Below are 16243 nucleotides of genomic sequence, written 5' to 3'. Positions count from 1 at the left end.
CTCTAGATTCTTAATTCAGGAGGGGAGCTAACCTTAATATGCTAATAGAAAGTCAAAAAAAACTGAGAAGAGAAAATATAAGGAATTACAATCACAAGTGAGGCAATAATATTGTTTTATTAGAACATTAGAACCCTGCCTAAAGAGATTTGGCACTGTAGATATTGTGTAAACTGCAGGCAAGCTATGTACGTATTGTCCAACTGTCGAATATAGTTATCAGAATAAACAATTTCACAACTTCACTGTATTCTTGATTCCAACGCTCTGAATTTAGTAAAGCATCGCACTGAAGTGAGAACTTGAAATCTACCAATGATTTATTCATTGTCTCTATTACCATTGTATAAAAACAAAATTAAAAGTTTTATTTTGAAAAAAAGTGATACACAGCAAAGAAAATTAAACCTGCTTAAGAATTATAAGGAAGGTAGATCTTTTCCACATAACTCATGGACCACAGCTGCTCAGACAGGTACTGTGAACATGGACTTGAGCACTGGAGCAGAAGTCTTAGGTAGAAGGGAAGTCTTTAAAAATACTTTGAAAAACAATGGCATGACAAGATAAGGCATGTGGGATAATGTTTTATATACTTAAGGATTTTGCAATCCAGTTAAGAGAAAAGCAATGCCAACGTACATTTTTTTTTTTCTTTTTTAACACAGTGAGAAAACTCTAGATGTAATTGAAGGGGACCGTATATTGGTCATATTGCATAGAAATGTTGCTCAGGAACATTCTCCAGATGGTCAGATGGGTTAGAATCTAACCCATAGGAAGGGTCGTCCTAGAAGGTTTTGGCATTTAGGCATGTCTTTTCTCAGCTTGACACAGAATGGGGAGGAAAAATCATGTGGTTATTGAATGTTCTTTGCAGGGAGAAAAAAAAATGTGCAGAGGAGTATTATTGTTATAAGCGAATATGAGTATCTTCTGATAGAAGTGCTTTGGTGGGCTCTGTGAGGTAAGGTTTCCTGTATGGGCTTTCATGGATATGTGGATATGCCTGGTGTTTATATCTTAAAATTTCTAATTATTTGGTATATCCCATATACCTCTAGCCAAACTGCAATCATTGGAAAGAGCTTATTGTACAAACAGCTGCAAAGCAATTTATTGAGTGGGACTCACCACACTATACCTTTGTTTTCTTGCTCCAGCATCCCATTTCATTTCATCCAGCATCCTTAACCTATCTATGCACAAGTAAAATGCTTTTCAGGAAATGCAATTAAAACTCATATTGTATCCAAAGGTGGATGCTCTGTAATGAGTGTGATATCCAGGTGCAGGGTATTAGGAACATGGATATGAGTCATTGGGTGTACGTACGCCTATAGTTGAGAGTGGCCCACCATGAACAGCTCTTTGTGGGGATACACGTACACACAGGGCTTTAACTGACTTCCTTCAAAGTGTTATTACTGGGTATGTGGCTTGGTGTCTGGGCAGAGCTCACAAGTTTGAGCTGGCTGCTCACTTGACCTTTCTTCCACTCGTACTATGGTAAGAGAGATCATGCTCACAGAAGTATTCCTCAGAGAGTCAAACTAATTAAACTGGCTGTTCCTTGAATGAAAATAATTACATATGATAATGCACTGAAAAGGAAGTAAGAGGAAAGGAAAATAAGAATGAGAATGGCAGTGAGAAATTTTCAAATAGCTTTGAATTCCCCTGGCTGAGCTAATGTTTATTTTTAAGACCTTCTCCTTCACTCCACTCTCTCAAGGTTCTGTGTTTCTTGCCCTATCATTAGTTTTTTTCCTTTCATATGGTCTTGTGGAATTGTAAAAACTTTCTCGACTACCTTTCACCTTGTCTTTTTGGCTTACAAACTAAATGAGATTCTGATGTCTTATTTTTCACTGACTTCATAGATACCTTGCTATGTACAAACCCAGAGGTAACAATTTCCCTATCCTCTCTGCAATTTTTCTCCTTCTGGCTACTCCTCTGTTTACTTGGGCTTCAGTCGACCAATCACACATCTCTCTTCTGAGTTGTAAGAAAGTTATTTAACTCTCATCTACCCATACAAGTTCATGGAGCTCCAGGGACAGTGAAAAGGGGGCCTGGCTGGAGTTTGGAAACTTCTTTACATATGTTTCAGACTCTGCCTCAATAAGTAGCATTGTGGTTATTGATATTGATAATAAAACACAACATGTAATAGAAGACAGCATAACATGGCTAGTGTAACACATGTACAATATAGTATATCACGTAAGTTACAATTCTGGTTTTAAAAATTTTACATTGTTATCAAATCACTACAAAGTAGATCACATATTTAGGATTACTTGGACAGTGGAAAATCACCATATTTTGTTTCAGATCAATCAGAATTAAAGTAGGCTTTTCTGACCATACAGCCCCAGGAGACTCTTCTTAACAAAGGGCAAAATAAAGTTTCTAGATGGATGGAAGAGTGGTAATCATCAGTTCTCTTCAAAAAGAAAGACCTAGATTTTTGGAGGTGTCATTTCAAATATATAATGATTATATAGAATTAAAAGTGATTCACATAAAGAATCTCTGGCCAGATTAAATAAGAAACGAGTAACTATAGTCTGCTTGGAGGAGAACTGGGAACTGGATACATGGAAAAGAATGGGTTGAGAGAAAGATTTTTATGATATATCATGTCACATTTTTACTTTTGAACCATATGAATGAATTTCCTTTTTGTTTAAAAGAGAGAGAGAGGAAGAGAAGATGGCTTGGTACTGACACTCCTTTTATATACTGGTAAGAACGAGTGTCTGCATCTATCTATATATGAAGGGCAAAAGAAAATCCTTGGAGCTCTGAGAGCTGCAGAATTAAATGATTTTTATTGATAAATGCTGCTGTTCATTGGTTTTGAGGCTGCAGTGAGAGAATGTTTCAGAGAAAGAAAGCAAATGCATAATTCATCTCTCTTGGAATCTGTCCACTATTTACTCATTATCTTTGTTAGCTTTGCATAAAAGTTAAATTAAATGTTTTGTTTAAAAAAGTAAATGATACATGGCAAAAGAAAATTAGATCTGGTTAAGGACTACAGAGGAGGTAGATCTTTCCTACATTACTCATGGACCACAATTGCTCAGACAGTGAACATGTGCTTGAGCACCAGAGCAGGAATCTTGAGTAGAAGGGAGCCTTTAAAAATACTTTGAGAAACAATGGCATGAAAGGATAAGACAAGATCAGGCCTGTACTTGCTGTATAAAAGAAGAAAATGCCAGAAAAAATAAAGTTCTCCCAGCCTGAACATCAGGTAGATGGACAGAGATAAATGTGTAGCTCAGAGTTCCAGGTAGCCATGTACTTAACACCTAGTGATGTGTAGATGTGTTTAAAGTTCTCTGTGTGCTCCATTTTATTTTATTTTTCAGAATAACTCAATCCTTGGGAATTATTCTCAGCTGTGCTCTGTGCATTGTCTATGGCTCAAGCTTAGACGTGGACAGCTTTGGGGCAATGGGAGATGAAAAAGACATGACACAGCAATGCAGTCTCAATGACAAGTTGTGTAGTAAGTACAGACACTACAGATGTCTATCTTCTGATTTAAGGATAATGGAGACTAGGATCTGGATAGATTCTAGGAGGAGAATGATTTGATTTTTAGTAGAAATAAAGACAGTGTTGATAAAGAAATGGGCACTAGAGGCCATTGTCTTTGAAGGGTGGCAAGTGCCAGTCAGATCTAGATGCTGCATTCTTCATCTCAATTGGAAAAATGAGAAAAGAGTCACAGAGCACACTTGGGCTAAGAAACAGGGACACTAGCATTTCTGATTAGAAAGTTGCTCCCAGTAAAGATTTCATCGAATGGAAGTAGAGCAGAAGAAGAAAGAGATGATCATTTTAGCATGATGAGCTGAGGACTGGTGGGTAGGGGAAGTTGTGTAGACATCAATTTCTTCTATTCCTGTTTAATTTCCTACTCAGTTATCCAGGAGCAGCAGTATGAAATCATCATCATTCCAACCCTTCTGGTTGCTGTCTTCCTCATCCTTCTTGGAGTCATCCTGTGGCTTTTTATCAAAGGAAAACGATCTCAACAACAGTCTTCTGGACTCCAAGGTAAAGCTCAAACTGGGGGACTGGACATAGGCTCAAGGAAGATGGAGACTGCATAAAAATAAAACCCAAGTCTCAATGGGCCCAGGTATAGAGAGGTCTAGGTCCTTACAGTGGAAGAAGGGGCATGCGTCCCCTACTGTGCAGTTGAGAGGGGGATGAGATCTTTCCTAGAAAGTCATGAGTAGAAACTCAATATACGTTTGTTAGTTGAAACAAGAATAGGCAAGAGAGGCTCATGTAACCTGTTTATCAAATCTTTGACTACGTGAATGTCTAAGGATCTAGGAGGAAGACCTAGTTGGTAAAACACAAGGCTTCATTATCAGCTTTGAAAGGTGACATTTTACTCTATAATACATTCCAGCCCTATTCTGTGCCCTTGGAATATATGATGAAAAGGAGTAGCTTTCATAATAGTCTTAAAAGTGTTAGGTAGGAGATGATTACATGCTGTTTTGGAGTACTACTGAACATATAATGAAAGAGAATCAGCTCATACATGAAATTAAATGGAAAAAAATAAGAAAAAAATCTGACAGTAATATGAAACTTTATAGTGGCTGATCCCTAATCCCTCCTAAATTTTATCCCAATCTTTTTAAAATTCACTCTTACAGATAAACATCTCAAAGAAGTTGTCTAAACTCACTCTCACTACTTCTACTTGTCACATTCTCTTTCGAATATATTAAAATAAGGCTTTTATCCCCACCACTCCACCCAAAGAACTCTTTCTAAGATCACCAATAACCACTATGTTGAATCTTCATCTTACTAACCTGTCAAAAGCACTTGAAACAATTTTGTATTTTTTCCTTCTTGAGACATTTTTTCCTTTAAATCTCTAGTCGCTTCCTAGATGATCTCATTTTAAGTCTATGGATTCAAATGCTTTCTCTATTTTGATTATGGTTCCCTTTAACTCCAGATTCTTATATTAAACTACTTACTTTGCAGTTGAGATCACATATACACCTTATATATAATATATCTAAAACGAAGGTCCTGAAATTCTTTCACAAATATCTTCTACCAACAGTCTTCCCTATCTTAGTAAATGGCAAGCTAGTGTGTTCTATGTGTTCAGTCTAAAATATTAGAGATATCCTTGACTCTTCTCTCGGTCACACTCCATATCCAACCAATTAGTAAATCCTGTTGCCTCTATCTTCAAAATAAACTCATGCCACTTCACCTTTCATACATCATTGTAATGTACTCCTACTTGGTTTCCTTGCTCTGCCCCTATTCCTTTATGGTCTATTCTTTTTTTTTTTTTTTAAGTGTAAGTCAATCCTGTGTATTCTTTGCTTGAAACTCCCCAGTAGCTTCCCATCTTAGAATGAAAAAAGACAAAATTCTTTCAATTGCCTTACATGATCTGGGCACTCTCTGGTCATAACTCTCCAATTACCTCACTTGATTCCAGCAGCACTGAATCCATTTTATTCTTTCTCACATACGCCAAGTATGCTCCTTCCTCAATACCTTTGCACTTCTTGTTACCTTTTTCTATAATACTCTTCCTGATACCTGTATGGTTTGCTCACTAATTGCTTCCAGGTGTTTCTCAAATGTCATCAAAGGCTTTTCCTGACCTTCAAACATAAAACAGCATCAATAATTCTCTTAATTACCTGCTATATTATTATCTTCTTCCTCTTTCCTACCACTGGAAAGTAATCTTCATAAGGAACTGGACTTTGCCCATTCCCAACACCTAGAACAGTGTTTGGCATGTAGGAGGTGATATTTATTAAATAAATGGATGAATTAATTAATGAATGGAGATTTAACAAGAAGAATAAATCTCTCTCTATTCCAGTGGAGAAAAATTGGCTAAGGAAGGGGGAAAACTTTTCAGTCAGAAAACTTTTCTGACTGAAACTAGGAAATATGGAATAGTTTGACTATAGAGACAACTTGAGGGAGGAAGAATAACCAGCCATAGCTGAGAGTTGAGTAGTTACCTATACCTCCTCTCTACCTTTGGGAGCCATTTGATTAACTTAAATGATAGTTTCCCCACTGGCAGTTACCACCACCTTTAGGTATCTGTGGTTTGAATATCCATTCAGGAACCTCCTTAATTGTCTCCATACTATATTCATACTGAACTGTGATCCTGAGAAAGACACAAATAAAATGCCATTACCACTTTTCAGAGATCCATCCTGAGTTGTCTTAGAAGTAATGGAATGCTTATATAAGGTTGGTATTGATGCTGGTTCATAGAGAAGCATCAGAAGGTATCCGTACAATGGCCAGAGAAAAAGTCATTATAGGAACTTCTTTGACAGTTTGTTGCAAGCTCTGCTTTCCTGGGGTCAAGAGGGTTGGTAGGATAAAGCTGGTTGGTATCATATCTTTGTTCTAGGCATTGCTCCTGTGCCCCCATCTGGGAGCCTAAACAGAGAAGCAGGAGAACATGGAGGAAGTGTGTTTGTGCCACTTACGGGAACATCGGTGGAAAGCCTTCTACAAACTTCCACACATGCCCCACACATGGCTAAGCTGCAGGTCCCCCGGGACCAACTCTCTGAACTTCTGGAGCAGATCTACAATGGTAGTTGTGGGGCCATCTATCGAACCAAGATGTACACTGGAGACCCTCCTAAGTCCAAGAGTATTGTCCTCAAGGTTTTAAAAGGTAAAAGGAGAAGTGTTGGACTTCCCTTTCCCTTTTTGCTTCTCTACTGTGAACACCTAATAGTGAATGCTAACATGCTTTGCAGACATTAAGATGTTAGTAGATAGTTGTGATTACAATTGTGTGCAAAATAAGAAGGGAATAAAAAATGAAAATGTGAGATAGAAATGTTATTCTTGGGGTCTTCTCTAGCTCAGTCTTGCCTATTGAATTGGTTCAAACTGATTTTTCCATATTGGATATTACTTGGATGAGGATTTTGAGGTTGTTTCTTCATTTTTCTTTACTATATATCTTTCCCTGATACTGTGTTTCTCTTTTTTTTGCTGATACTCATGATATGGGCCAGTAATGGTGGATGCATAAAACAGAGATAAGACAAGCAAGAGTAGTAATCAAAAGGCCTAGACCATAATACTTTAATGTGAACAAAAGTCATACCCATTTAGGCAGATGAAAGCCTACTCAGTCCTAAGATCTAATTGGTTCCCTTCTTACTTACTTTTTCTCTATGCTCACTCCTCTTTAGAGAATTATCATCTGAGGTTGCTTCCTGCCTCATACCTCCCATTTTATCTGCCATGTTCTGACTGTTCACTGCCCATGGCTCTTCTGTTCTCCACAGAGCCAGCTGGGCTCCATGAGATCCAGGATTTCTTAGGGCGAATTCAATTCTATCAGTACCTGGGGAAACACCAGAACCTGGTACAGCTGGAAGGCTGCTGCACAGAAAGGCTGCCGCTCTATATGGTGTTGGAGGACGTGGCCCAGGGGGACCTGCTCAGCTTTCTCTGGACCTGTCGCCGGGTGAGCAGTAGGGTAGAGATGTTAAGAAGGAAAGACTTGACCTGGCTGATTAGCTATTCACATGTCAATTAACCTGAAAAATGACAATTAGGAGACATTATAATAGCATAACAGAGTGACATAGTATCACCATCCAATAGAACTTTTTATAATAATAACATTATTCTATATCTACTCTGTCCAGTATGGTGGCCACTAATCTCATGTAGCTATGGAGCACTCGAAATGTGGCTGACGTGACTGAGAAACTGAATTTTTAGTTTTATTTCATTTTAAATATTACACATTTAAATGTTCACAGGTATCTAATGGCTACCACATTGGGCACTACAGAATTAGAGTATATACTTTAAGCTCCACCTCCTACTAGCTATGTGACTTGGGTAAGTCACCTCTCTGAACTCAAGTTTTTAAAATCTGTAAAATAGGAGTAATAATAAATTATTATTAACATTAAAAGTAATTATGTATGTAAAAACAGCAGTGATTAGTACATAGCAAGCACTCAAAATGGTAGTCATTATAACATTTACATAACAACATAACTATTGTTAGTATTGATAGTAATTTCATTGTTAGTGGTGTTGAGTCTTCTATTCTGTAATATCACTTTAGTATGCCAGGGCTTACTTAAGGAGAAATTCAGCTTTTAAGGTTTTGTACCTCAAACTCATATTAAAAAAACAATTTCTGGACTAAAGTGCATATCCTTTTGTTTATAATTTCTCCGCTTCTCTCTATATTTCTCATTCTGAAGTGCTACATTTCCATAGTTAGTTCTTCACTTGCCAATGAACAAGTTCAATGTTAATCAATGTGCTGATTATTTTACTACTAAATGTGTATGAAAAAGGGACCCTGTTAATGTTTCCCTTCCAGTGATGCAAATAGGATAACGTGCAAGTTTTAGGCATTTTAAACTTTTTAAAGAGGTTGTCTATCTGTAACTTGTTCTGTGCTCTAATCTCACTAGCTTCTTCCTATTTTTCAAAATTATTGTGCTTCTCTGTTTTAGATCATCTTCACATGCTTTTCTCATTACACTAAACTTCTCCCTTCTCCCCTTTGTATAGTCAATGGTCACCCATTCTTTACATCTCATCAAAAGCTTTCCTTGCTCCTCCAACTGGATCAGCTCCTTTTTTTCCCCACCATCATAGACTCCCTTTTACATTTCTTTCTTGGCATTTATAGACATGTAATTGTATATTTATATATAGTTATTTGGTTATGATTCATGCATGTTTGCCATACTGTAAACTCCAGAAGGCAGCAGACATGTTTATTTCACTCATTCTTATATTCCTAAGATAGAATCTGGCACATAGTAGGCATTTAATAAAGATGTATTGAGTTAATGTGCTTAATTAATTAGACACACACTACCTCAGGAAAACTGATGCTTTATCCAGTGAATAGTCTTATATATACCAGTAGGTAGTCTTACATATACTTGTTTTTCTTACTTGCTATTCTGTTCTTCCTTCATTCATTTACATTCTTTGTTATTTTTTCAGTCCAATAAATCTTTATATTTCTCTACATATCTGAGAATCTCTCATATCAGTCTCTCCTTGAATCTTACAGTTCTCATGTTTTTGTATCTTTTCCTTAGATTTGATATCTGCATTTAAAAATATCTCTGCCCATTTTTTTTCAAATCTGTTCACATCATTTTGATATGTTTTTTCTCTGTCTCTTTAGGATGTGATGACAATGGATAGCCTTCTCTATGATCTCTCAGAAAAACAAATATATCACATTGGAAAGCAGGTCCTCTTGGCTTTGGTAAGCTGGGCAAAATTACAACAGGTAGTAGGGATTTTTCTTGTTAGCCTGGTATTTGATGTCATATTTTCCATATTTATAATCTCAAATAGGGTATATATTATTTTAAAAATCAGATGGAAGTTAGGGGGCAGAAATTCAAGCATTGATGAATTATTTTCAGTTCTTTATGAAATCATTTAGTAATATACCTCAAGATTGGTAATTCTAGGCAGAAAGTAGTCACTTTAAGGTTTTTAGAGGAATAGGAAGGGTTTTAAAAGATTTCTTAGTCTTAAAGGTCAAAAACTAGGGCCAAAAGCTATATTTCCATTTGCTTGATACTCTTACTTCCTCACATATATTAATATTAATAGATGTAAAAGGGACAAATAAGGGAGCAAGTTTGGAGAAGATATGGGACGATAAACAGAATGGTTAAAGGCTACAGAACCAAAAGGAATTATATAATTTTATGCCTGAAAAACAAGAAGCGCTAGTTCAGAACATGTTTGGTTGAAGACTTGCTTTGATACTGAATGTGATAGGGAATGCATATACTTCAAAAAGAATGAGAAACAGATAGAAGAAGTGGAATAAAAAGGGGCATTGGTGAGATCATTCCTTTATTTTTAACCAACTTAAACAAAAGAGGTAAGAGAAAGACCTCAGGGTTGAAACGAAAAAAATTTACCCTTACCAGAATTACTTAGGACATTTAGATGACTATTTCTATGAATTTTTTTAACTTAGATAATTGTGTTTAAAATAGCGTTTACTATAGAAAATCAGGGCTCTGTGAAACTACTACTTTAAGTGTTTGATATATCATGCCAGCTGAAGGTGTGAAATATACCAGGGATCTAAACAGAATCAGAGAAAGCTTAGAAGAAAAGTAATGAGGTGAGAAAAGAACAATAGTTATAGTTGAAGTCCCCATGGGAGAGCCCATCACATAAATCAGTATTATCTACGGTGCTTGGAGGGCCTAACTGGTAGTTTCCTTGATAAAGTTAGAGTGTCAGGATACACCTTACCTTGTATTCTGAACCATAATTGCAGAGGGGCCCCACTGGGATCCATTGATCCCAGTGATGCATTCATCAGAGCCCTAGGTTACCAGTTATACGAAATATCATACTACTCTTACTTTTCACAACCTTGAAGCCACTATATTCTTCAGTTCTTCTCATTAACAGTATAATTTCTTTGTTCTAAAACCTCACCAGAGACAAAAACTGCTGGTCATTGTTTCCTTTATCATCAATGACTGGAAATTACCACCTTGATCTTTTATTTTTTCATATGGTTCTTGTTTAGTAATCAATCTCTAGCTCTTTAGTCACGTATAGCTTTTCAACTTCTCCATATGCCTTGAATAGCATGATGTTGGGGGAAATGACTCCAGCAAAACAATGTCATCAGGTTCAATGGTTCTCCAATGCCTCATTGGCTATGCTAGAATCATTCTGATACTTCTTAAAAATATAGGTTACCAGGTTCTTCTTCCTAGATTTTGGTTAAGTAAACCAGGGGTGAAAATCTTATGTTTTTAAAAAGCTATCAGGCAATTCTGATTTTCAGCCTGGCTTGAGAATTGTTAGTAGAATTTGTAGTACTTCCAATGAATTAGAATACCTGTTTCTAGTTGCTACTCCTTAATAATGGTGACTTTGTGTAATCATTTAGACTTATCTAAAAGATACTTCCCTAACTTACCTCATCTAGTTATTTTAGGGACAAAACTAGATGATATAAAACTCTGTATAAATTTATTATTACAACACTCAATTATTCTATGTATGTATTACCTTGTTTGGGGGACTGGTGCTAAAAACTTGAAACCTACTCCATTTTCCAGTGTTTAGATGGGTCCAATCTGAGATGAAGGTGAAATCAGGCAGAGGTTAGAGCTTGACACACAGTGGATTATACTTTCCAAACCCAGTATTAATTTCAGCTTGGTAATCCTAAACACAATGCAAAATGTGTGATTTATTGTCATGACTTGGAAGTGATATGTCCTTATTAATGAGACTTGTTTGGAATAGCAAATGTCCTTGTCTTTTTGAGGATTCTTGGGCTGCTTCTCCTTGTGTGAGACCCAAGCTGTGACCCCAGACAGCTGATCTATCTTTGGTCTTATGTTGACAGGAATTTCTCCAGGATAAGCATCTGTTCCATGGGGATGTGGCAGCCAGGAATATTCTGATCCAAAGTGATCTTACCGCTAAGCTCTGTGGACTGGGCCTGGCTTATGAAGTTCACACCCAAGGGGCCATCTCCTCTACTCGCATCATACCTCTCAAGTGGCTTGCCCCAGAACGGCTTCTGCTGAGACCAGCTGGCATCAAAGGAGACATGTATGATTTGTTCCTGTAATTTAGGTTTCTCCTTTTTTTGACCTAGGTGTCCTCTATTCCCTTACGATGACTGAGTCTGTTGTTAATTATGTCTAACAATGAAATCTCTGCTTAGACATCAGACAGACTCTCAAGCAGAAATGTGTATTATGTGACAGAGCTCGTATCTGGCATCTGGCTGCAATCGTTTTTAGTGCTTTTTGAAGCGTCTCTTCTGTATTAGATTAGCAGCCTTAATTAGGAAAGCAAAAAGAAAAATGAAAAGATTATTCATACTGATATCTGAGGACTTCATTAGAGTCCCTTTTATCTGAAGGAGGTGGGTTCACTTAATCAAGAGTTCAGTTAAACCAAGAATTATTAAAATAATTGTACATGCCTTGAATAATTTATTTTAACTTAAAACATATAAATGGATATTTGTTTATTGATCTTTTGGAGGAAGGCCAAGGCCTTTCTCTTTTTTTAAATGAGGATGAACCTTTTAAGTGAAGTTATATTTGCTTCTTAGAATGATTCTCAGTGAGAAACTTGAAAATAATTATAAAGCAATTTGCAGACATTTATTGTTATTTTTCCCAATTTTTTACAGTTGTCTCACCCACACAATTTGACATCACCTTCTTTTTAGGAGTTTATTTTTGTAGAATATTTTCAAAGCATTCATGTAGCTAATACCTTTTGCACTTATATTTAATCAGCTTGCATGATATTTAATTGATTACGTAATTATGGTTACACATATGATTGGCATAAACAGGACTGTAAAGAATCACAGTTGACTTTTGGTAACCATATAACTCAACTGATTGGAGAAGTACATAGATGTAACATAGAATATCTTACTAGCCATGAATGTCATGAGCAGCAGAGTAAATTTAGAACGTTGATATATGGTGAGTCAAATAAGAGACTTCTACTCCTGCTTCATTGACATCTGCTTTCAACAGAGGTTAGCAAGTAATAAGCCTAACCGGGAAATAGTGCTCATTTAATGATGATACTATAGAATAGTGAAATATAAATCTCTTAAGGCATATTGCTTAGGCAAATACCTATTCCAATTATGTATAAGGTTTATTTTGTTAATATTTTTCCTAGGTTTGGGACAATTAAATCTACTGAGGAAATAGTAGATAAATGATAAACCTCACTTGGCCTTGTGCTAAGAATAAAGCCTGGAATTTTAGCAGGAAGAAATGGAAAGGATGAAAAATATGCAGAGTACAATTTATCCATTAATAGTAAACATCTATTACTATGAAATATGGAAAAAAGGAGACATAATCCTGTCTCCAAAGCGATTAGACTCTCAAGGGATTGGACAAAAATGTTTTCCAATAGTTCTATTACTTGGTTTATTTTATCAGATACCCTCCGTTCCCCTTCATTACCTTTTTATAGTTCTTCTTGAGGGCCTCTGATATTTAAGTGAGCTCTCTTTAGGAAAGGCAGAAATAGAAATTAAGTAAATGACTTTGTTTCTTTTATAGCTGGTCCTTTGGGATCCTGCTTTATGAGATGGTGACTCTAGGTATGTACCTGAATGCAAGTATGTTTATTTGGGTCATAGATGACATATGCTATAAGAAGAGGTTTTAGTACAATCTCTGAAATTTGAATTGGGCTGATACGAAATCCCTTTCCTCCTTTTAACTTTCTTTTGCTTTCTTTCTCTTTCTTATCCTCAACACTTCAGCAATTTCAAGGGATGTTTTAAAATCCAAAGGATAATTCTAAGAGTGACTTCGCATAGTAAACACAAAAATGTTGTCTTCAGATTTATTAATTGATTTGATTGAGTAACTGCAGCACTTTCCCACATTTGGGGAGTGGAAGGCAGGTGTTATTTTTCACTTTGCTTTATTTTGTTACTTTCCTAAAGACTCAACAGTCTCCTAAATTTCGGTCCCCCCTGCCCCAAAATACTCCTTTTACAAAAAGTTCTCCAAGTAATCTATATCCTTACTTGATCACTGGGAAACAACTATATTGTATCTGATATTTTTCCTATGGCTTATATTTATTTATCTTTGGTAGCCAATTAGCCCAGGTGGATGAAGAGCAGTGTTATAGTTCATATTCTAGAGGACCTAAAGTTCTCTTCCTTCTCTTATTCCTTCCAAACCAACAGGGGCACCCCCATATCCTGAAGTTCCTCCTATCAGCATTCTACAGCATCTCCAAAGAAGGAAAATTATGAAGAGACCCAGTAGTTGCTCACACACCATGTAAGTAGCTCATTCCAAATATTTTTTGCTACCTATCAATCGTGCCCTTTTCAAAGTGGCTCAGATGAGCTGTCCTTGATGTGCTAATGTATATCCATAGACCAAATCTATGTAGTAAAACACATCTGCTCATTCATCATATTTGTGTGCATATATACATATATATACATATACACATTCACATACACATACACATATACATCATATATATGTATGTGTGTGTGTATACACACACACAGTGTTGAGGAAACCATTGAGAACTGTATTAGGAATCTAAATTTGGTCAAATTTAGTTCCTCCAGAAGCTTCTAAGATAGATTAGATAAGAAGTAGACCAAATCCAATGCAAGTATAGTAACGTTTTATTTGTCTAAATGTCAGTCACAGTAAGAGACTGCCAGCCTCAGTTCTAACATAGCTGCTATAAAATCCATTGCACTAGAGTGACTCACTGGCTCTTATTTAGTTTAACTTTAAAAAGTTACTATCTGTTTTTCTATCTCTGAGCATATTAGAAGCCAACCAGAAGAAGAGGGGAGGGTAGAAAGAAATTAGAAAGACAGGAGAAGGAGGGCTTAATATTGTCAGCAGAAAGGGGCAGCTGATGAACCAATGTAGATGCAAAAAATAGAAAAATTCAAAATTATGCACAGAATTTTACAACCAATAAAGTACAAAAATGGATAATTATATAACACAAGAAAAGGTTAAATTATTTATAAGAAGGCAGGAGAGAATATAATATATTAATACACATTTCCATTAAAATTGTAAATTTTATAAATTTTGTAAATTTTTCAGTATTGAAAGGGTAGATTTCCAGTACCTGGGTTTCCTTGTAATGAACATTTACTATATCAAGCAGATTATAAATGCTAACTCTCACAACTATAAAACACACACACACACACACACACACACACACACACACACACACATGCACACAAAATATAGTGATACTGGTTGGTTATACCAGAATGAAATTGATGACAAATATTTCTTGCAAACTTTTTATGTGTAAAAGGCTCTCCTTAATATTAGAGAGAGACACTTAACTGATAAAGTACCTAATTTTGAAGAACTTAACATTGGATGAGGCGATATATGAAATATCTACCTCTCCCCTCTTCCCCCACCACCTACCGTCCGGTAACCACCTGTCCATTGTCTATGTCCCTGAGTCTCTGTTTGTCCTGTTCATTTGTTTCTTTTAGGTTTATATCCCACATATAAGTGATAACATGTGATTTTCTACTTTGGGATTTGGATTTAAAGCAAACCTGTAGGAAACGATGACCACAGAGAGGATATTCAAGGAATTGGGCAGGGCATGAGTAAAGGCGGAGTTGGGTGTTTATAACCACACATAAGGCATAGCAAGACACTTGGCTCGAGGAGAGGGCTTTGGTTAGGCAAGTGGAGAAACTGGAGGGTAGAATGTTGACCATGCAGTAGGCAGTGGAAATCACTGTAGGTTCTTGAGCAGGGATGGACGTGATAAAAGTATTTGAAAACAGACAGCATGATACTATCTCTAAAGTGGATTGAAGAAAAGATAGATTAAAGTACTTTTATCCAGTATAAGGTGATTTCCTGAAGAAGCTAAATTATAAAGGGGAGAATGACCTGGATTAATTGAAAGAAACACCTAATTACATTATCCAAAATTAGAATGAACCATATTATTTCATAACTTCTTATTTTCCTGGCTCTAATGTCAATTTTACTGGTAGATAAACTGTAGCAATGATATGGAATACTGCAAGTTAGTAACATGTAAAGATGAGAACACTTAACTTCTGAAAGAGCATTTGGCAATAGAATGGGGAAAGAAACAAATTGTTCTGTCATACTGATTGTAGTTTGAGAAATCTTCAGTCATTTCTATTATTAAAAGGGCCTTGGTGAGAAGATGATATTAAGAGACTAAGTATTAAGAGGATGAGATGAATATTAACCTCTGGGAAGAATATGAGAGACAGGACAATGAGATGTAGATTAAAAAATTGCAGGTTTTTGTTGTTGTTGTTGTTGTTAAGGTTTGTTAGGACAGGAGACATATTCCTCATGCATTTGCCTTGTCAAGAATGTCAGTTTCTCTTGCTTCCCTTTCAGGTATAATATTATGAAGTCCTGCTGGCGCTGGAGTGAGGACAGCCGCCCCTCACTTAGAGAGCTATGCTCAGGCATAGAAACTGCTGCTCGAACTGCAAATGATAAAGCTGTGTTGCAGGTACCAGAGTTGGTGGTGCCTGAACTGTATGCAGCTGTGGCAGGCATCAGCGTGGAAAGCCTTTCCTACAGCTTTAACATCCTTTGAAGATCCCAGGGCAAAAACATTTATG

The 16243-nt window shown here is 36.4% G+C and overlaps 1 protein-coding gene across 1 annotated transcript; it reads left to right on the top strand.

Annotated features, from left to right (window-relative positions):
- Positions 1-3471: 3471 nt before the first annotated feature.
- On the top strand, positions 3472-16243 carry STYK1 (serine/threonine/tyrosine kinase 1). The gene is made up of 9 exons (XM_006907064.1): positions 3472-3526; positions 3946-4080; positions 6458-6730; positions 7356-7537; positions 9242-9325; positions 11459-11667; positions 13161-13201; positions 13802-13898; positions 16014-16243. The coding sequence occupies exons 1-9, from the start codon at positions 3472-3474 to the stop codon at positions 16216-16218; spliced, it is 1281 nt and encodes a 426-aa protein (XP_006907126.1). The 3' UTR covers positions 16219-16243.

Source organism: Pteropus alecto, unplaced genomic scaffold, assembly GCF_000325575.1.
Source record: "Pteropus alecto unplaced genomic scaffold, ASM32557v1 scaffold1432, whole genome shotgun sequence".
In the NCBI taxonomy this organism is placed as follows: domain Eukaryota; kingdom Metazoa; phylum Chordata; class Mammalia; order Chiroptera; family Pteropodidae; genus Pteropus; species Pteropus alecto.
Note: the sequence above shows the minus strand (reverse complement) of the source record. Positions and strands in the feature narration are given on the sequence as shown.